Consider the following 22629-nt stretch of genomic DNA (forward strand, 5'->3'; position numbering starts at 1 on the left):
GTCAAGAGGAGAAAAAGACGAATAACAACAATATTTCACAAACTTTGTTTTACAGATAGTACTGAGTAGGTACTGTATGTCACTCAAAGATTTTAAATAACAATATCTTTCGATAAGAACATTCTTTGGCCTCCGATGTCACTAGTATTCCTTGCTGTGTTCATTGACATCCGATTGGCTTTGTACATGCCTGTTAGGAGCTGTGTTTTATTTTTAGCTGTTGTTGTCACATTTCCTGGAGGTCCTAGGACAAGTGTATTAATGATATGTGGGTTTAATACCAACAACATTTAAAATGGCCACCACTCAAGAGGACAATATCAGAGAACACAGCTGTCAAATTTAAGGGGAAGTCACATTTAAGAACCCTGGGTCACACACACAGACACACACACACACACACACACACACACACACACACACACACACACACAAGCAATTTATTGTGTTGAGGAGGTGCTAAACCCCGAATAAGCTCAGAGGATCAAGGTCTTTCTCACGCTGTGACAAACGGCAAGAGGATAGGCCATTAAAACATTAAGGCTGAAACAACTGGGTTTTAAACATCTGATCAGACCTGCTTCCACCATGGATGATTGTGGATATAACTATGTTGGATATACAAGTTGGATATACAGTATAATACTTCCATGTGTTATCCACAGCACTGTTTGTCTTGTTTAAATAAAATCAATGTCTCACTCCCCTAGTTTAATCCACTCTACCTTATCACTGACCCACCTAAAAGCTAATTACATCCAAAGTAACAACAAAGTTAGACCATTTCCAACAGTGTACTTTGAAGCTCCCAACCCGAGCACTGTGGCGAACCACCCCATCAGGCTGATAGCTAACAACTGATAGCAGCTGTTGATAGGATTTCAGGGCGAGATGGCTGTGTCACTGTGTTCCCACAGGATAATCAACCTATTATAGCCTGCTGCTTTCATCTTGGTCTCCCTATCATGATAGGCTCATTTGAGTCACCCTGTGTGTCAGGGTGTACAAGGGACTGGGAGCAAAATGGACCATTATCGCAAAGGCAGAATTGAAATGTTCAGACAACACTACAATGGTGCCGGTGATGTAGGAGGTTTTTCTCCCACGGATTCTGTTGTTGTCTCCATGGGACAGATCAGAGAGGAGAGGATTAATGGTGTGAGTCTTTCCTGATGACCACGCCTGATAATGACACATTCTAACAATGAGGCGCCATCATCTCAGACTCTCTCAGCCCAAATCTCAACACTCCTCTCCATCCACACTCATGTCTGATACATCTATTCTATTCTTCCCTATCCATGATCATAGGTGGTATCAACCCAATGAGTCCACAATAGAGACTATGCTACTGTATTATACTATGTTCTATTCTAATCATGCCATACTAAATATCAGCTACTGTATGATTGAATTTTCCATACACCAGAGAGTAAATACAGATCTACACAGTGCTCCTCAAAGTCATCTCAGTAACTCTGTGCATGCACTCTGCCATACATGGAACACAAGGTCGACCCTCTCCTGGAGTCTGGCACAGGGGCGAGGGGGAATCAGGTGGGAGAGGATGGGGTTACACACGTGCTGTCTACTGTAGAGTGTGATGACAGTATAGTGAAATGCTTTGAGGTCAACACAAAGACTTGTTGAGACTAATCCATATAGATGACTCACAGACATCAGAGAGGAAGAGAGCGAGAGAGAGAGAGAGAGAGAGAGAGAGAGAGAGAGAGAGAGAGAGAGAGAATGGTCGGCTGGTAAAAGGATGTAAATGCTAAACAATTGGATGTAACGCCTGTCACTCCATCATCATGACACAACGATAATGACTTGTCGAAAGGATTTATGATGATGATAATGATGACGATGATGATGATGGCGAAAATATCTCACAAAAAAGCTACAATCCCACAACATTTCAAAGCTACAACTACTCAATATCCAGGACTTGGGTAAACAGCTCCTAATTTCCAACAGTTATGGTAACAGCTGATCCATCCCTGGGATGATGCCAGGGTGTCGAATGCGGTCCAATATGTGTGGGTGTGCCAGCTTTGCCTTGGCACGAGGCCAGGATTGGGTTTGCTGGGCTGGCCAGGAGACAGTGCCAATCTAAACAGGGGACTTATTGGTCTTAATAAACATGGAGAGATAGACAGTAGCCAGTAGTCTGACCTTAACAGGTGGCCATTCACAAAGGTGATAGGTGCTCTTTAAAGTACCCCCACCTTTCACAGAGCTACCAAGCTACAGCACATCGAAGCCTAAGAATTTTGCTCTCTTAGACTTGTGTAATGTGAAACTTGAAACTACATAAAGTGCTCAGAGTACTCTATGTAAGGTATTCAGACTAGAGTCAATACGACAGCCTGTAAGTCTCTCCCTCATGTGAGAAACCATCTTGACACTCCAACTGTCATTTCATCTGTTAAGTGTCACAGCATTTCAGAAATCTGCTCCATCTGCTATCTAAGCGAGCCGTGAATCCAATTACATTATACTGCAGTTTCATGTCAAGAGGTTTGACATGTTTAATTTGATTTGAATTATCAAATTATTGATTTGAATTATATAACCATGGCAGCTGCACATTATTTATCCCTGGCCCCAAAGACATAAAACAAATGCATTCTCATTCTGAGACAGACTAATTACCACACAACGCAATTAGTCAGTGCAACTCAGAGCATGTAACAGCCATGCTCGTAAACGCTGCCCTCCGATCAATCACAGCAAGCAGGTACTTAATCAATTCTCATTTACCCTTTAACCTTTCAGCCCTGGGAATGGGTTCCATCTGAGCTAGGATCTATTTCTACTCTGGAAAATTCTGTCCTTATTCTTTTGCATTCTATAAACCGGGGTAAGACGGACAGGAAATAGATCTTTAGTAATGTAGTTCAATGGTCAATGCTGATTAAGTCACAGGAACTAATGCCTGATGGGGTAGGGTTAGGGTTAGGGTTAGGGTTAGGGTTAGGGAGTGAGTTGCATGTTACCTGTTCCAGGTGACAGACCCAGAGACCTTCTGCATCTCTCCCAACGCTGCCATCAGCAGAGACGACTTCCCACAACCCACCTGGCCCACGATCATGGTCAGCTGACCTGAGACACCGACACACACACACACACACACACACACACACACACACACACACACACACACACACAGAAGAGAGCAAGGCATAGAGCATTGTAGTTAACAAGAAACCAAAGTCTAATATTATGATCTAAAATAGCTATTTCTAATATTACTTATTAACACTAGAGCCTCACCATATGGAACCTTGATGTCAACATTTGACAGGGTGGCAGGTCCGTCTGTCCAGGTGAAATACCCACTGGTTATCTGGAAAAAACATCACACAGTAATCATCACACATAATCTGAACAGTAGTAAACAGTCAAACAGGACGAGTAGGGAGCATACCGATGAACCAGAAAGATAGACTGAACCTAATTGTATCCATCCATCCATCCATCCATCCGTTCATCTATCCATGCATCCCTCCCTCCATTCATTCATTTGTCTATCTGTCCAATCCATCCATCGATCCATCCATCTGTCCATTTGTCTATCCATCCATCCATCCACCCATCCATCTGTCCATTTGTCTATCCATTTATCTATCCATCCATCCATCCATCCATCCAGCCATCCATCCATCCATCCATCCATCCATCCATCCTCACCCTTATGCAGAGATCTTGGTCCTCCTCCTGGGGAGCGAGGTCCCCCTCATGGTTGGAGGTCTGACTTCCATAGTCGCTCCACTCTTCCCTGGGGTGTCGCTTCCTGTTCACCACTTTCAGGGGCTGGGGGTTTCGAGGGGAGGGGCGTGGGCATGGCTTACAGGAGGACTAACAGTATGAACACCCCATTGAGAGAGACGAGGTGGTAGTAGATGGTGGTAGATGGTGGTAGGAGAGGTGGTGAGATTGTAAGAGTGTGTGTGGTTTAGGTGGAGGGAGGACGACACACATTAGGAGAGAGAGACAGTGAATAAAAAACGAATGAGCCCGTGAGTGAGAATAGTAATTGTGCGTGATCACACAATCGTCGGAGAGTAGTTGGACCTTTGCTTGGGGGTTGTGTGTGTATGTGTGTGTGTGTGTGTGTGTGTGTGTGTGTGTGTGTGTGTAAATCTGTAGAGCCACTACCTCTATTCCACTGTAGACTGAAGACCCATCTCTTCAGGTTACATCGTAACTATCCCTCCTAAGACCTCTTCATCCCCTCTACCTCCCTGTACAGTTTCTTGAATGTAAATAATAATTTAAAAAAATATTTTCTGCCATTAAGAGTGCCAATGGCCCCTGGCCCGGGCATAGATTACCTTTTCTGGGGATGATTGATGGATAGACGACTCACTTAAGTCGCTTTGGATAAAGGCGTCTGCTAAATGTCGGTAAAAAAAGGTAAATGTGTAAATGTGTGAGTGTGCGTGTGTGTGTGTGTGCGTGCTAGCGTGCCTGTGTGTGTGTGTGTGTGTGTGTGTGTGTGTGTGTGTGTGTGTTTGTGTGTGTACTCACCACAGCCTGGTACTTGTTGCGGTTGCTGGGGCCAGGCAGAACAGTAGCTGTGGGCTCCTGCTCCTCCCCGATCTCATCACTGGAGAAGAACTCACTCAGCTTCTGCACACTGGAGGGGACGAAACAGCAACTTTCAGTTTAGTTCGTTTAGTTTTATGGGCAATGGGAAATTGAATGTGACGATTAGGTGTCAGGTTTTTCCTCTTCAGGCTGTATACGGCATACAAAGGCTGATTAAAAATACTTTTTTATCTCTCTCAAGAGATCATTTCAGTTATAGCTATGTTGATAATATCATTTCAGTTATAGCTATGTTGATAATAACATAAGTCTTCTTTCCCCTCTTTTCAGTTTTAAGGTTTAAACTACAGCATTATAATCATCTATGCTATTGGCAATCAATACTCTCTACAAAATGAAATACATGCTACACCCACCCTGGGGCTGGCATCCACTTCAAGACAAGGCCAGGATGCTCGTATTCACTCCAATGGTAGGAACTACACATTCATTCACTGAAAGCCTATTATGCAATCCCACTTACTTCCTTCATTGTGTCAGTTGTATCCATGACAACTTGATGATGTTTTTAAATGAATTATGTGTGAGGGGGGGCCTCTTTTGAACCAAGAGCAGAGGCAGAACCAGCGTAGATAACAGCATATGCTACTCCGCCGTGTGGCTAGGACCAGATGGTAGCATAGATGGCTATGTCAATAGCTAGGACCAGATGGTAGCATACATGGTTATGTTAATAGCAGGCTGTTCCTGGGGTCCTAATAAGGACATGGCCATTTACAGAGGATTTGACTAAGATGACCCTGCTGGGGTAACGATATCACATTCATACTGCTGTGACTATAGTAATGAATGAAGAAGATAGCATTCATGGTTCTGACTACTGTAGCAGCCTAGTAGAAACCCTGGACTGTGATGAAGAGTAGGGTGAAGCAGACAGTGCTCATCCTTTTTGGGGTGCCCAAAAATCCTTTATCACAAAACCCTCAACAGTTACCTAGACTAAACCTCCGAAATACATACAGCACATAGCAAGGAATAAACCTTGAGAGGAACCAGTGTTTACTTAAGTCGAACAGTTACAAACATCCCACTAAGCTACCCCGATCACATCTTCCATCCGGACCAACAGCAGCACACTGTCTAATCTTTGACTCTCTACTCAATACCTCCACCTGCCAGTAATAGAGGTTTTAAATGGGATACAAATTGACCACTAATTCCTGATTGACCCAGGATACATAACCAACCTCCAGAAATCAGCCTCTGCCTCGTTGATTTTATGAGACACTCTTCACTCTTAGTAAGTGAAGCAGTCAATAAATCGCACTCTATTCATTGTGTGCCAATGACTGTAACCAATGGTACAGTAATGACACATATTGCCATGATAATACAACATTTACAACCAATTTAGTACGGTAAATCACTCCCACAATTTTTTCTCTGACATTACAGCCTAGTGCTATAATGACTCAGCAAATAGGCCAGTAGAAGATGGTAGAACCAGCCATTAACATGACAGGAGGGGGAAGTCCTGTGTGGATGTCTTGGCTGTGAAATAATTGTGAAGCGAAGAAATCACAGTCCCAGTCTATCACATTGTATAATGTGAATAACTGAGAGAAATAGTGAGATGATTTACTCTCGTGCCTGAGACACTGAAGCAACACTTGAGTGAGATGACTGGGCCCAAGTCCTACTTTTACTGAGGCCAGTTCTACTACACTTACCTATTATTAGCTCAAGTCATCTTCACCTCCACCAATCTCAGTGAACGACGTAGTTGCTCACCTAACCAGGGCCTTGATGGTGGAGCGTACCACGCTGGAGAGCAGGAAGAGGGGCGTGACCAGGATGTGGAAGAGGGACAGGGAGGCGAAGGCCACGGCGGGTGACAGGTCTGCTTCTTCTGAGATGTGAACGTGGACGACAAACGTCTGCAGGGACACAATGAACGAGAAACACACACTCTCTATGTCACTAGAAATCATATCACATTTCTAAAGACTAGCGTATTTATCCATGAGCTCAGTTCCAAGCAGTGAGAAAGATGCCAGTTTAACTTATAATGTGACATGACGGTGAGTAACTCAAACATAATTGCATAATTCATTGTGTGGAAAGCAACATGCCTTTAAGAACTAGGTCTGTGACTCAAGGCAAATACTTTTGATATTTTCGTTTCAGGGCTAAAGAGTACGACATACGGAAGCTGAACAAACCACCATCACTTCAAAGTCAAACCGATTGTTCAAGGACTTTGTCTGTTTCTGTCGGCCATGTTGGATTTATCACCATTCAAAGCTGTGACAGTGAAGGTTTCTAAAAATATGTATGGGATTTACTGTGGTCTGTCAGACACTGCCACTGTCTGTGTCCCTGTGAAATGTCACTGGACTACAGAGACAGAAGGATCCTTTGGAAAAACGCCAAACTGAGCCATAGATAGTCTGTAACCTTGACTGGGGAAAAGGGATTATACTACTACTATGTCCAGCCTAGGGATGGAACTATATGCCTATCTACTGAGAACAATGCACAGATAGGCAGACAGACAGACAGACAGACAGACAGGCAGACAGGCAGGCAGACAGGCAAGCAGGCAGGCAGACAGACAGACAGACAGACAGACAGACAGGCAGACAGGCATACAGACAGACAGACAGACAGGCAGACAGACAGACAGACAGACAGGCAGACAGACAGGCAGACAGACAGACAGACAGACAGACAGAGAGACAGACAGGCATACAGACAGACAGCAGGCAGGCAGACAGACACACAGACAGACAGACAGACAGACAGACAGAACATGCTGGTGATCTTTAGTAAACATCAGGGTGGACATACAGTATACTGGTGTAAGACGCTAATATGCATGTGTGGCACCTACGGGATATCAGGTGGAGGGAGGAAGAGTTTTAACAGCAGGGTTGAATGAATACTCACAGTCAGAACAGCCGTGATAGGGATGGCTGCATTCATGAATACTGAAAAGGAGAAAGAGCACATACACATGAGTCATGGAGATACGTCGTCATGGATACGTCGTACAGACTGTTTATTCCAGCGGCGAATCAACTGTAGATGCCACATAATAATAATAATAATAATAATAATAATAATACATTAGACTTATATAGCGCTTTTCTAGACACTCAAAGACGCTTTACAAACTGAAAAGATTGAGTAGTAAAATAAAAAGAAACAAAAAAATAATGAAAGAAAGTATAGGGGTCTGATGAATTTTTTGTTTACTAAATCTAAATCTAAGTGTCTTTGTAGGACAATCTACTCTGTATACTGCGATGGATACTGAGTCATGGAGATACGTCGTCGTAGACACCAGACTGTTTATTCCAGCGGCGAATCAACTGTAGATGCCACAGTCATGTGCAAAGCATTGCTGAGGTTATTTGTTGACACGAGGGTATTTCTGGATACAGTATTATTGGCTAGCGGCGATTGTTCTCTAAGACTAAAGCAGAGCCACACGGAGGTCAAACACAACGTGGTGTGGTGACGTCACCAAGGCACCGCAGATCCACACAGCTGTCCCTTTGGACCATGCCCTAATCCTTTATATGCAAAATGACTTAAATGGCTCAGAATATAATAGAGTATATTACATCCATCAACTGTCATGGGAGAGAGGCAGAGAGGGGCAACCGTACTACATGATTATATGGTTACACGGTTTGTGATGGTCAGTTAGGTTTTTTCTTTTGTCAAGGTTCTTATTGTATACCGATATGTAAAGGACAACGTGTAGTACTGGATATGGATGTGCAGAGAGCTGTGTCATTGAGAGTACAGGGATACACAGTGACATACTCGATATGGACGTGTAGAAGGCAAAGGCCTTTAGACTGATCAGCTCCTTGCCCCTGGTCTCCTCCACGCTCTGACAGAAGATGTGTTCCCAGGCATACAGCTTCAGCAGCTTGATACCCCGCAGTAGCTCATTGGTCTTCTTCAGGCGCTCATTAGAGTACTCCTACAACAGAAAGAAAGAGGCCTGGGTTATAACAGTGTTGTATAGATATAGTGTCATTTGTCATACACACATAAACACACACACACACACACACACAGGCACACATTTCATTGAAAGAAGCTGGCTATTCTCCCCCCATCCCAATCGGTTTGCCTTTTAGCTAATCAAAATCAAATCAAGTTGTATTTGTATAGCGCATTTCTCACACAAATGTAACCCGAGGCGCTTCACAGAGAGCAGAGAAGATAAAGCAACAACTAAGATGGACATTTAAAACTACAAGATGACAGAACACACAAGCAATTAAGGGCGGAAAAACCTGTACACTGTGCATCCAGGAAAATTCCCTTGCAGCCCCTACCTCCAGTTTGCCTACCAGCACACAGCAGCGCAGCAGTGCCCCCCGAGGACCCCCAGCCGCCCCACACACCCGGCCAGCCCCCCCACCAGCACCCCCGACCCAACCAACCAAGCACAGACCATGATTGCCCTGTGTTAGGATATATCTTTTTCTAAGGTTTTATTGTTCATTCTTCTAGCACCAGTTAGTTAGATATCTTATCAGTTTTCCTGTTTTAATAGGCACGTTATCAGTATGGTACCCTACACAAGACCAATTATAAGGTATTAGGGAGTTACTGTCTGTCTGGAACTGTCTGTTTGGCCTTCAAGCCAGGTGCAGCAGGACACTCCTTTCTCAACTCTCACGTCAAACACAAGACAACACTCAATTCATAGTTTTCGACCATTATAATCAAGGCCCATTCAGCGATTACATCATAGTGACCAAAAGGGGAAGGACTAAACGTATATAACATCATGTAAAATCTGAAGAGAACAACCTTTCCTCCTGAGACCGCCTCAGGAGTTGGGTCCAGCTCAGCTGATGCATCTCTGTACTCTACGTGTAATTTTCAATAAATATACCAAGTGTGCAACAGAGAACTTCTCTCCTCTTTCTTGGGGCAGTCGACAAAAGAACCGGATGTGATTTGATTCTAACACCTGTACCTGACTAGCCGAGCCAGGTGCGCCGGCGACGGAACAGACCAAAACGCGGAGCAGCCGGGGGCCCCTGAGGACAGCCCAGAGAACCACCGGCGCACAGCAAGCAAGCAAGGACGAAAAACCTGTACACTGTGTATCCAGGAAAACTCCCCTGCAGCCTTCTACTCATAGAGCAACTAACTCCAGTTTTGCTTATCAGCGTATGCACTGTCCCCAAGTCAATAAAGTAATTTCCTTGGCTACATCAATGATGGGAGGAAAACATAGGAAACACAGTCTGGATGATAGGCAACGTTAACAGTACATCTCTTATCACTCCACTGTACCCCAGTGTAGCGATAAGAGTGGAAGTGTGGCATGTGTTCTATTATTTCAACGTGCGATTGCCTCATATACATGATGTAATCTATCAATTAATTAAGCCTGTAAAAGGACCACACAAAGAGCATTTATAGACATTTTAGACCTGATAGAAATGAAAAGGTAAGACCGACAAAGACGTGTTATATAATTAACAGATCGAGATTGAATTGAATGATTGAGATTGAAAAATTGTGAACAGTCCAGCTGGATAAATTAAGGGTATTATCAGTAAAGGAGATAATGATCAGTAATGGTCAGAGCCCACAAAGACAGGGCACTGATTGTCTAACACTCAATCATGGGAGCAAATAGCTCAAATGTCAACTGAGCATTCAGGCACAGAATGGCTTCCAGGCAGAGGTGGGCGGGTGCCACACAGTAGAAGAGAATGAGACGAGCGAGCGAGTGTTCCTCACCAGAGTGCTCTTCTGTGCCTGGGACAGCTTGGTGGCAACAAAGTACTGCACAGGGGCCAGGACAGCGATGACCGTGGCCCCGATCAACGCACTGATCCCCAACAGGTAGTAGAGCAGGATAACCCCTATGATGATCTGGAACCAGAAAGAGAGAGAGAACAGAGAGAGAGAGAGAACAGAGAGAGAGAGAGAGAGAGAGAAGAGAGAGAGAGAGAGAGAGAGAGAGAAGAGAGAGAGAGAGAGAGAAGATAGAGAGAGAGAGAAGATAGAGAGAGAGAGAAGAGAGAGAAGAGAGAGAGACAAGAAAGAGAGAGAGAGAGAGAGAGAGAGAGAGAGAGAGAGAGAGACACACACAGACACACAGACACACACACACACACAGAAAGAAAGCAAGTGAGACTGGGACATTACAGCATCTCAAAGACCACGACCCCTCTAACCCTCAACACAGGTGCCCCCCAAGGCTGTGTCCTGAGTCTCCTCCTGTACACCCTGTACACCCACGACTGCGTGATCACATGGCCCCAACTCAGTGATTGAATTCGCTGACGACACAAGAGTGATTGGCCTGATCACCGACGGCGATGAGACGGCCTACAGGAGAGAGGTCGACCGCCTGGCTCAGTACAGCCAGGAGAACATCCTCTCTCTCAACGCTGCCAAGACCACGGAGCAGGTGGTGGACTTCAGGAGGAAAGGTCGGGAACAGGACCCCGTCACCATCAACGGGTCAGCCGTAGAGAGGGTCAGCAGTTTTAAGTCCCTCTGCGTCCACATCTCTGACGACCTCATCTGGGAGGTGCATACCAAACAGGTGGTGAAAAGGTCACAGCAGTCAGCAAGGCCTAGAGGATCATCAAAGATCCCAACCACCCCAACCACAGTCTGTTTGAATTGATACAGTCTAAAAGGCCACGCCTCTTCTGGAGTCTCAGGGCCAAAACTCAGAGGCTAACCTCTATGTTGTACCTCTTGTTATTATTATTATTATTATTATTATTATTATTATTAACCAACCAACAGCTACTTCCCCTCAGGCTCATGAACAAGCCCACTGTCAAGACAACTGACTATCATCCCCAAGCACACCCCATGCATACAGACTACCTTAACCTTAAGCTCACAGCCACTTTACTACTTGAACTATCCATTGTATTACTAGTTGTACTGCTAATTGTATCCTGTCTTATTTGTCACTTATATTTGTCACTATTGTCACTTTTTAAATCTTGAATCATGCCTATTGCCTTATTGTCTTGTGCTGCAATGTCAGGAACCGAAGCCTAAGGATTTTACTCTCTTACACGTAACAATACACTTGAAACTTCAAATCTGGAAAAAAAATCTGAAACTTGATCTCCATTGCTGGAGTATGGGCAGATTCCCCCCACAGACAGACAGACAGACAGACAGACAGACAGACAGACACACACACTGACAACATGCTCCTCATTGACCTTGGGTGTACTTCACTCTGCTGTTCCATATGATAATCAGAGCATCAGTATGCAGTACTATGATCTCACCCTAAATACCTCGCTTACCACTACATGTTCCTTGTAATGTCTTCTCACGCTGGGGAAATTGGATTACCATACAAAGCTGACGTGGGTTGAATCATGACAGCCCCGGCCACAACTAACTGACAGGAATATTCTATTTCATAACGCCCACCCATAGGAAGTCAAACAAACATTAAAACAAAAGATAACCACAGCCATAGAAGGGGGACATGCCAAACAGGGATGGATACAATACTATACAGGGGAAGATCTTAAGACAACTCCATGTAGTTTATCGCAGTGGTGATAATATTGATTCAATAGAGATTGTCAACATAATTCTTTCAGCCTGCCAACATCCTTTTCTCATTATGAATGATTTCCCACTATGGATGCATGAAACACTGCCAGTGTAGCAGATGGATATTCTATTCCACTTGCCATGTCCTGTCTTTACCCTGGGACCGGTTGTAGTGAATGGTGTTTCTTTCGTTGTAGTGAATGGTGCTTGAGTGAGCTTGAATGAGCTTGAGTGAGCTTGAGTTTTGATCGCCAGGTACATTCTTATTTTATATCTTGTTCATATTCTATGTGTGTAATGAGTTTTTCCTCAGTCTACCACGAGAGGTCCCATGGTGAATGGTGCTTGAGTGACCTCGAGTCTGTGAGGGTCTTAATATTTGCGTTTTGATCGTCAGATAGCCTGATGGGAATAAATGGCTGCTGCCAAAGGCATTGAGGACTGAGACATCTTTATTTGACAACACAACACAACGCAGAGCAGAATACTACCGCTACACCAGGTGGTTTTATACAGGGATAAACTAATCATGAGGAGCAGATGACATATAGAGATTTATGAACCCGGCCTTGGCACCAGTCTGACTGAGACATCCCAAGCCAGGTGGACGACAAGTGCAGACGGATGTGACATTTCACACGACACATTTAGTCTTTAGAGATCTATTCATATATTGCACGACTTGCTACAGGGTTAGGGTGGGAGCTGGGAGGTGTGTCTGTGTGCGTGTGTGTGTGTGTGTGTGTATGTGTGTGGGTGTGTGTGCGGGTGTGTGTGTGTGTGTGTGTGTGTGTGTGTGTGTGTGTGTGTGTGGGTGTGTGTGGGTGGGTGTGGGTGTGGGTGTGTGTGGGTGTGGGTGTGTGTGTGTGTGTGTGTGCGTGTGCGTGTGTGCGTGTGTGTGTGGGTGTGTGTGTGTGTGTGTGTGTGTGCGTGTGCACGTGCGTGTGCACGTGCGTGTGTGTGTGTGTGTGCATAACTCTTGCGTAATATGCAACCCTTCATACCATAGAGTCCTGTAATCTATAGCAGGATGATGATGAGTAGGGGAGACTGACCTCTTCTTTGTTATAATTCTGGTGGTTGCATTCATACAGTAGTTGTAGGGTGGGGGGGCGGGGGGGGGGGGTGTCAGGAATACATGGTTGTTTTGGAACTGTGACTGTATCTGCAGAGGCGGGCTAGTACCGCAACCCAACCCCTTCACTCCACTTTCTACATAAACTACACATCACACATGACTGAACTGAAAGCTGCATAAAGCCCTTCATTAACCTTGTGTCCTAATGGGTACTGTTAGGGATGTGTGGACCAGTACCGACACACTACCGGAACGCCGCAGACACATTCCATCAGTGTAGGAGCGGGTAGAGGCTTACGTGGTCGTACACCAGGGCAGGAAGGTACACTCCTAGAGAATACCAACGCTATTCAGCTAGCCAGTCAGGAATACAGAACTCCTGCCAGGGGATTCAGCTGGCTCCTTCGGTGTTGATACTGTTAACTGAATCATTACTGCTGTGGAGGATAGCAAGCTCAGTCCAACAGGCAAGGTCGTTTTTGATCGATCTCTACGTAAATGCGAACTCCCTGGCCCGATATGGATTAGAAACGCAGTAGAGTTAGTAGTAGGTTCAAAATCAGAAGAAATGCTGAATAATTCTACCTTACACCATCGCCTTGATGTAAAATCAATGTACCGTACTCCCAATGTACTCCCAAGACCCACACTTTTGCTGCAAGATTGTTTCTAAAGAGTTTTGGGGCTTGAGATTTTAACCTTATAATGTTTTTTAAGCATTTTTTTTTAAATTCGATTCAGTTGAACTCCACTAGGCAAGAAAGAGGAAACTCAAGGCCTGCAGGCGAAGAGTGTCTGAAAGAGAGAGATAACAGAAGCCTTCGCTCTGAACTGTGAAACGCCTCAGACCATGACATGACACACAAGAAAAGATGAAGAAGAGGATCATTGATAAGGATTCAAAAGAAACTACTGTGAAGTGATAGATAAGTGTCAGACTGGGATTGATATCATGCCCTGTTAGGTTAGAAAGGTTAGAAAGAGAGAGGTTCGGTTAGAAAGGTTAGAAAGAGAGAGGTTAGGTTAGAAAGGTTAGAAAGAGAGAGGTTAGGTTAGAAAGGTTAGAAAGAGAGAGGTTAGGTTAGAAAGGTTAGAAAGAGAGAGGTTAGGTTAGAAAGGTTAGAAAGAGAGAGGTTAGGTTAGAAAGGTTAGAAAGAGAGAGGTTAGGTTAGAAGGGTTAGAAAGAGAGAGGTTAGGTTAGAAAGGTTAGAAAGAGAGAGGTTCAGTTAGAAAGGTTAGAAAGAGAGAGGTTAGGTTAGAAAGGTTAGAAAGAGAGAGGTTAGGTTAGAAAGGTTAGAAAGAGAGAGGTTAGGTTAGAAAGGTTAGAAAGAGAGAGGTTAGGTTAGAAAGGTTAGAAAGAGAGAGGTTAGGTTAGAAAGGTTAGAAAGAGAGAGGTTAGGTTAGAAAGGTTAGAAAGAGAGAGGTTAGGTTAGAAAGGTTAGAAAGAGAGAGGTTAGGTTAGAAAGGTTAGAAAGAGAGAGGTTGGGTTAGAAAGGTTAGAAAGAGAGAGGTTAGGTTAGAAAGGTTAGAAAGAGAGAGGTTAGGTTAGAAAGGTTAGAAAGAGAGAGGTTGGGTTAGAAAGGTTAGAAAGAGAGAGGTTAGGTTAGAAAGGTTAGAAAGAGAGAGGTTAGGTTAGAAAGGTTAGAAAGAGAGAGGTTGGGTTAGAAAGGTTAGAAAGAGAGAGGTTAGGTTAGAAAGGTTAGAAAGAGAGAGAAGAGAAAGAGGGCTGTCAGGACTACAGAGCCACTACCTCTCTTCTGCCGTAGACTGAAGACCCATCTCTTCAGGCTACATCTTAACTGTCCCTCCTGAGACATCTTCATCCCCTCTACCCCCCTGTACAGTTTCTCTAATGTAAATAATAATAATAAATATTTTATTCTACCTTCTTCTGGCATTATAACTGTCAATAGCCCGTGGCCCAAGCATAGGATAGATGATTGAGTCAGAGCAATAAAAAGTAATCTAAGCTTGGGCCAGGGGCCAAGACAGACAAATCGTGTAAGTCGCTTTGGATGAAGGCATCTGCTAAATGCCAACAAATTTAATACAAGTGTAAGTGGAGTTTCATTTGAAATGACCTTGCATGAAGCAGAATGAAATGGAGAATTAAATGGACACAAGGAAATTCAATTACAGAGGACCAAACAATGTATCAGCAAGACTGCTCTTGGAGGAGGGAATATGACATTAGTGAGAGCATGTTAGAAAAGGAAGTGAATCAATTACCAGTGGGTTTTTTTCTTCAGCTTTTCTATTCAACTATTCCGTTAAGAAAAACATCTGTCCGTGTTCATGTAAGAAAGGTGGGATACGAAAAAGCACAGCTTATCATAAATTATTCATGCAATTAAAAGCACCATGGTCAAACTGATTTTTATTTATTTTAAAAAGGCCTCTTCTGCTGTGCCTCTTTTTCCTTCTTTTAAACATTTCAACTGCCATCCTGACTTTGCTTTTAGGGGAATAGCATAAAACATATTAGGGTTAGACGAGACTAGATTAAACGAACGCAATAGAACGCAATAGAACCCAATAGAACCCAATAGAACGCAATAGAACCCAATAGAACCCAATAGAACGCAATAGAACCCAATTGAACGAAATGAAATCCAATAGAATCCAACTGAGTAGAGTATAATAGAATCAAACAGAACAGAACAGAACAGCGCCGTGGTCTCACCTGCACCGGCATGGCCCACAAGTTGGGACACAGGAAGAAGAACCACATGAGCTGGTTGGTATCTATGGCGACCAGGTTGCAGATCTGTCCGACTGTCAGCTCTCCCATGGACATGTTGGAGGTACATAGCCTCATGATCTTGTTGTAGATCTTAGTCTGAAGGGGAGAGGGACACAGGAGAACTCAATCAGAGACACCATAGGGAAATGTCATAATGATACAGTATACAGCATGCCATTTAGCTAACGCTTTTCTCCAAAGTGACTTACAGAACCAGACTCTGCCAGCACTGTATGGTATGAGGAATGGTCTGATACATTACTAATGTCATATCCAATAATACATATTAATAACAATAACATCCTAATGGTAACAATCCTTTTGGAGAAGGATCTCTATGGTAATGACAATAATATTGGATTTCTCATTTGACAATCTTATGATTGGGTTGGTTAAGTTGCCCCCATACAAATTGCTATCAATTCTACTGAGGCATGGTCTATACATGCAGTACAGTACCTGAATGGCCCCTCGTAGGTTGATACCCGTCTCTATGGCGACATAGTATGAAGCCTGGAGGAAGGTTCTCTGCAGGATCAGGGCAAAGAACAGCAGCACAGCCAGCACGTATGCATTCGCCAAGAACTCCTGAGAGGAGATAAAATAGATCCCCAGCAGCTTCATCTGAAAGCACAGTGAGAGACATGTGGACATGGACCTGGTCAGTTGATCGAAGTTATTCAGCAAGGTGGAACTATCTGGAAGTTAGGCTTTGACTCTGAGGACTTGTCAAGACTATTACGAAAAGTAACAGCTGTCCAATGTCGTGCAGCGTTATAAACAACTTACTCCAGGGGCATTCCATTTTAACTTCACTAGATTCAGTTAAAACCACTGCATTCACTTGTCTGCTATATGCCTGAAGGTCTGTGATGAGTTCTGGGGTCAGTTTCCCAAAAGCTTTGGAATGGAATGGACTTTATTTGTCATTGCTACAGTACAGGTACCAAACAACGAAATTTAGGAGGGGTGGCTCCCCTGGTGTTAGGAAAGGGGGAAAAAAATAATAATAAAAAAAATAATAATAGAAAAAGCATAAAAGCATAAAATCACAAGAAGGTAAGGAGCTGGTTTACATCAATAAAGGCTATGTACACAATCCACTGTACTATACTGCACAGATAGTCAACTAGGGTTGTCATATTGCACAAAAGTATTTTTTCACATTATTTTAAAGTGTCACAGTTTGCAGGCTTGAAAATGTACATGTTTGTGCCTCAGCACTAGCTGCCATACAATCAGTAGTAATTTCTCCCAAGAACCCTACAGCAATTCTTCTGGTTTATGAGAGGAGTAGTTCTTGCTTTTTCAAAAGACATAGTTCTAGTTCATCTACAAAGCTTTTGGCAAACTGACCCCAGTTTAATTGGACCATTTAAAAACATCACTGATACTGGGGCTCAGCTAGAGGGACAGGGGTGATGGCACCGGGGAGATGGAGATCATTACTGAATGACAATGGACTGCTTGGTCAGGATTCTAAGTCATTAGCAACCTATCTCCTCTCCACATCTCTTCACACTGATTACATGATTACACGCACGCACACAAACACACACACACACACACACACACACACACACACACACACACACACACACACACACACACCATGCCACATCTAACTAAATAGTTAGAATGTTATTCAGTCTATTCTTGTCAGTAACCTCCTCACATCAGGGTATTATTAGCCCAATATGACTTTCATCAATATAACATTTCAATCTTCTAGAGGGGTCTATTTTAGTCTGCCCTCCAAGCTAACTCACTGTCAAGATGGAGACAGAGGATGAAAATGCTCTCTGCCTGGTATAACCATCTAGTGTTTCCTAATGACCACCTCTTCTTTAATATTGTGTTGCGTAACTTTTGATATTGTGTTTTGTGACTTTCAAACAAATAATGAAAGACGTATTCTTACAGCTGAGGAGGAGATCTGGCTCCCGTTTATGGGTGTCTCCTCTGTGTGGAATCCAAGTATCTATAACAGATGCTTCATAAATACTTGATAGGGTTTAAATTAGGGGTTCACCTTTGAGGACAGCTCTCTGTCTGTCTCTCTCTCTCTCTGTCTGTCTCTCTCTCTCTCTCTCTCTCTCTGTCTCTCTCTCTATCTGTCTGTGTCTGGCTGTCTCTCTCTCTCTCTCTTCTCTGTGTCTCTCTCTCTCTCACTCTCAGTTTAAGTGCTGTGTGTGTGTGTGTGTGTGTGTGTGTGTGTGTGTGTGTGTGCATGTGCAGTCTGTATGTGTGTGCGCACACGCATGCATGTGTGTGTGTGTGTGTGTGTGTGTGTGTGTGTGTGCGTGTGCTCTCACTGGATGGATCTGGATGGTGCGGTTGTCCTTGCTGATGTGGTGGACGATGCCAGAGATGCAGAGAGGTCCAGCGAAGCCCAGCAGGTCAGCCATGACGCGGAAGGAGATGCTGAGGATGAGGGGTCTGCCGAACGCCTGCCGCAGGGCCCTCCAGATCCACTTCGGTCCTTGAGGCTGGGTGCCATGAGCCAACTGGATAGGGTGGAAATAGGGAGGGGTTAATAACCCAGGAAGCAGGAAGTACAAGGTCACAGATATACATTTTTTTTTTTTTTTTTTTGAGTGGGGCAGTCGCACTCATATTTGTCATTTTATTGGACAGATACAGTGAAGACAGACAGGAAAGAATGGAGAAGAAGGGAGAGATAGGGCGTGTCAGCAGGGCATGGGCCGGATTCAAACCCCTGCCAACATGGGCATATGTGTGCACTGTAGACCGCGGTGCTAGACCACTAGACCACCCCAGACATGGTTACATATAATTTGATGAACTACAGTATAAGCAGAATTTCTCAATACCATCACACACCATTATTCTCTGTAATAAAATGCCTTACAATTGTGAAACAAGGTCACACATCCAAAGCCTGTTAACTGAACACAAAAAAGTAATTGTTTGGAAAAACTGCGTACCAAGGGATCTAAAACCACTGCACCATTGAGACTGAAACCTCCAGAACTAGGCCAGGCATGGTCTCCGCCGGCTCACAGTTCCTGCTGCATCACTGGATGTGGTGTTTAATGAGGCGGGGCCTTAGAAATCACTTGTATTCCCAATATGCAGTGTTTCTGGTCTCACCGTCTCCTTAATGATATTCTCCAGGTTTGACATTAAAATAGAATTGTTGGCATTTAGCCGACACCTTTATCCAAAGCGACTTACAACAAATACATTTGTCTAAGTAAGTGAATCATCTGTCCTTCAGTCATAGCAATAAAAAAGTAATCTATGCTCGGGCCAGGGACCATCGGCAGTCATAATGCAAGAAGAAGGAAGAATTACGTTTTCTTTTCTCGCATCTCCTGAGTCTACCACTGTGACAGCATAATGGAAAAAGGACAGTAAAACAGTTAAAAACTACAGGGAAAATGTCCTTAGGCATACCTACCTTCTTAGATCTTATTATAAGTAATATAAAACCCAGACACTGAATAGACCACCAGAGATAGTAGTACAAAGAATAGGCTGAATATACAGTATGCTGCTTATTGTCACAACCCCCCTGCTTCACCAGGTTAGAGTTGCTGATCAGAGAACCTTACCTGTCCTTCCTGAGACATCCACATCTCTACCCCCTGTACAGTGTCTCTACTGTTAACATATATATATATATATATAAAACATTTATAATAATAATAAATAATAATAATAATACAAATCTTCTTCTAGCATTACGACTGCCAATGTACCCTGGCCCAAGCATAGATTACTATTTCCTGCTATGATCGGTAGATAGATGATTCACTTACTTAGTCAATTGTATTTGTAAGTCGCTTTGAAAGGTCATATTGACTGTAAGTCGCTTTGGATAAAGCCGTCTGCTAAATGCCAAAAATGTAAAAAATGTAAATGTCAGAGAACACATCTGGTCTGTAAGTAAACACTCCCCGTGCATCCTTTTGTGTGCAGTCACACACACACACACACACACACATAAACACACACTCACTGCATGCGTGCGTGTGTGCGTGCGTGCGTGTGAGTCCCACAGCAGCCTGTGAGAGACATGACTGTTCATCTGGCCCTTTTGGCTCATGGGCTTAAATCCAACCAACCCCTACTGCATCACACAGCCTGTGTAGAGGAAGTAGAGGAGGAACATGTATAATTGTATCACGCATATCAGTCTACAGCCCTCTACCTTGAGTACTAAGACAGGGAAAGAGAGAGGACTGTCTCTCTCACACACACAAATACACACTCTCACACTCTCTCCCACACACACACACACACACACACACACACACACACACTGTACGACACTTGCTTCCCATGAAGTCGAGTACTTTCACCCCCGCAGGGGTCAGAAGGTCACAGCGTTCACAGTGGAATGGAAATGACCTCGACCCCCTTAGTCATCTTCTCATCAACGCCGCCCCCCCCCTCCCTTATTCTCTCCATCCCTCCACTGTACTCCCTCCATCCCTCCATCCTTCCATCCCTCTCATCCCCTCTCTCTCTGCGCACGGGAGAAAACGAGGCAGCAGCATTCACACCGGACGCACACACAGCCGTCCGTGACTGTCTCAGTGACGTCCTATGTGCTGGAAAACACTGACCCCCCACCCCCACCCCCCCACCCCCCCAGTGAACTTTGCCCCCTGACCCCCTGGCACGTGCTCCCTGTGTCTCACTGAGTGGGAGAGCAGGATCTCCCCCACCACTGTCTGCATCAAAGAGAGAGGCTGATGAGAAGCCGCCTGGCGCCCAGAGCACTGACCCCGAAGTGGGATGGGAAAGCCAGGAGGGGAAGCCGTAGTATAAAGGACTGGAAGGGGTCAGCATCTATACGTAGAGAAAGTCTCTTTGGGTGCAGAGTTTGTTTATCAAAGGGCAGGGGGTCAGTGGGGGTGGTCGAGAGCATATGGGTGAATAAATGGGTGTAAGGCTTGGGATAAGACGTGTAGCACGTGTGGATATTCCTGTGAAACTGGAAACTCACAGGGGGTAAGTGAGGGAACGGAAGCAGGATGTGCTGGATAAATGTGTGTGTGTGTGTGTGTGTGTGTGTGTGTGTGTGTGTGTGTGTGTGTGTGTGTGTGTGTGTGTGTGTGTGTGTGTGTGTATGTGTATGTGCGTGCTTGGTTGTACAAATTTGACATTTCAGTGTTTACGATCCGCTGTGTGCAAAGCTTCAGCACAGTTTTTATGGCCCAAGTCAGAACAGGGCAGGTCATCAGAGGACAGTGTGGGTGTCTGTTATGAGAAACGACTGTTTGGGAAAACAAAATGAATGCTTTTTCATCGTTTTTCCTATCGCATGACATCATGCGAGCAAACAAAACTCATCTAAATGTTTCTAGAGAAACATCCAAATCGACCAAAACAAGCCCAAACAATTAGTGTTCTCATTCTCTTATACATACTTAAAGGAAACCTATTATGTTCTTTTTCCACAAGTTAATGTAGGTCTCTGGGGTCCCCAACACATGTCATTGTGTCGTGTTTCGTAAGTAAACGCGTGAGACAACTGTTGACTATATACCACGTACTTTATTAACCATCCAGTTCCACCATTCATTCCACTCTTCATTCCACTCTGCCCGCTTTCCCACTGCGCATACTCTCCCCTGTATCCCCAACTCATTCCCATTGGTCTACAGCATAAGCGTCACACCATATATTAACATAACACCACATCTCCCCTTTCTAGAGACAAAGGGTAGACTGCCTTTGCCTCGTCAGACCTTAGAGGATTATTCTGCCTCTTTTGTTGTAAAGGTCTGTCCCTGTGTAAATCCTGAACATACGTTACTATAGCGGTTTGATCCATAAATCTCAAAACTAACAGGGCTACTAAAAGTGCTCAAACTAGACCCATCCAACGTAACATGGAATAACTTTTCCTTAAATACAACAGTAACATTACCCAAATACTCCTTTTTTTTTTTCTTAGGGTAAACACTTATACAAACACTTGTCCACATTTCTCAGTTACATGTCAAACCTCCTAGGTTTAACCACTGCTCTCCCCCCCCTTGTTCTGAGCGTGGGAGTCTCTGCAGGTGGGGCCTGTGTTCCGACTGCAGGTGACATGGGAGCCTGCCCAGGGGTCGGGTCTGGGGCCGGCTCCGGGGCTTGTTGCTGCGGCGGGGAGCCCCTGTCTTGTGTAGGTGTGTGTAGGGGTATCAGATGCTGTCGGTTGCGTCTCACCACCCCCTGGGGCAGGCCCACCAGGTAGGACCTCGGAGTAGAGTGGTTTCGGAGCACAGTTCCCGACGTCTTAGCATCCGTGACCCATACCTGCTCTCCCGAAGACAGGTCACAGAGGGGTCTTGCACGGTGTCGCCGGTTGTAGTTTACCGCATCCGACCTCCCTTTCACCTCCTCGTTCTGCGCGAACGCGTCGCTGTCCGGCAGTGTAGGGACCAGTCGAGAGGGCAGCACTGGCACCGTGGTGCGCAGACGTCGGCCCATGAGGAGCTGGGCCGGGCTGTACCCACTCTGAAGGGGTGTGGCTCGGTAGGCGAGTAGAGCCAGGTAGGGGTCGCTCGCTTTTTTCAGGAGGTTTTTCATAGTCTGGACTGCCCTTTCTGCTTCACCATTACTCTGTGGAAACCTTGGGCTGCTGGTGATGTGTCTGAACCCGTACGCAGCAGCAAAGGAGGTGAAGGCTTGACCAGAAAACTGA

The 22629-nt window shown here is 44.6% G+C and overlaps 1 protein-coding gene across 1 annotated transcript in view; it reads right to left on the bottom strand.

Annotated features, from left to right (window-relative positions):
• Window positions 1–22629, bottom strand: part of abcc8 (ATP-binding cassette, sub-family C (CFTR/MRP), member 8) — a gene marked incomplete at both ends in the record, with an annotated part of 72781 nt that overhangs the window by 29176 nt on the left and 20976 nt on the right. The window contains 11 exons of the mRNA XM_080545350.1: window positions 3000–3105; window positions 3277–3349; window positions 3694–3816; window positions 4534–4642; window positions 6346–6491; window positions 7504–7544; window positions 8389–8551; window positions 10339–10473; window positions 15903–16058; window positions 16422–16586; window positions 18278–18469. Coding sequence (XP_080401476.1) covers window positions 3000–3105; window positions 3277–3349; window positions 3694–3816; window positions 4534–4642; window positions 6346–6491; window positions 7504–7544; window positions 8389–8551; window positions 10339–10473; window positions 15903–16058; window positions 16422–16586; window positions 18278–18469 — 1409 coding nt within the window. The remainder of the gene's footprint in view (window positions 1–2999; window positions 3106–3276; window positions 3350–3693; window positions 3817–4533; window positions 4643–6345; window positions 6492–7503; window positions 7545–8388; window positions 8552–10338; window positions 10474–15902; window positions 16059–16421; window positions 16587–18277; window positions 18470–22629) is intronic.

This window comes from Nansenia antarctica (genome assembly GCF_963989245.1).
Source record: "Nansenia antarctica genome assembly, chromosome: 14".
Lineage (NCBI taxonomy): Eukaryota > Metazoa > Chordata > Actinopteri > Argentiniformes > Microstomatidae > Nansenia > Nansenia antarctica.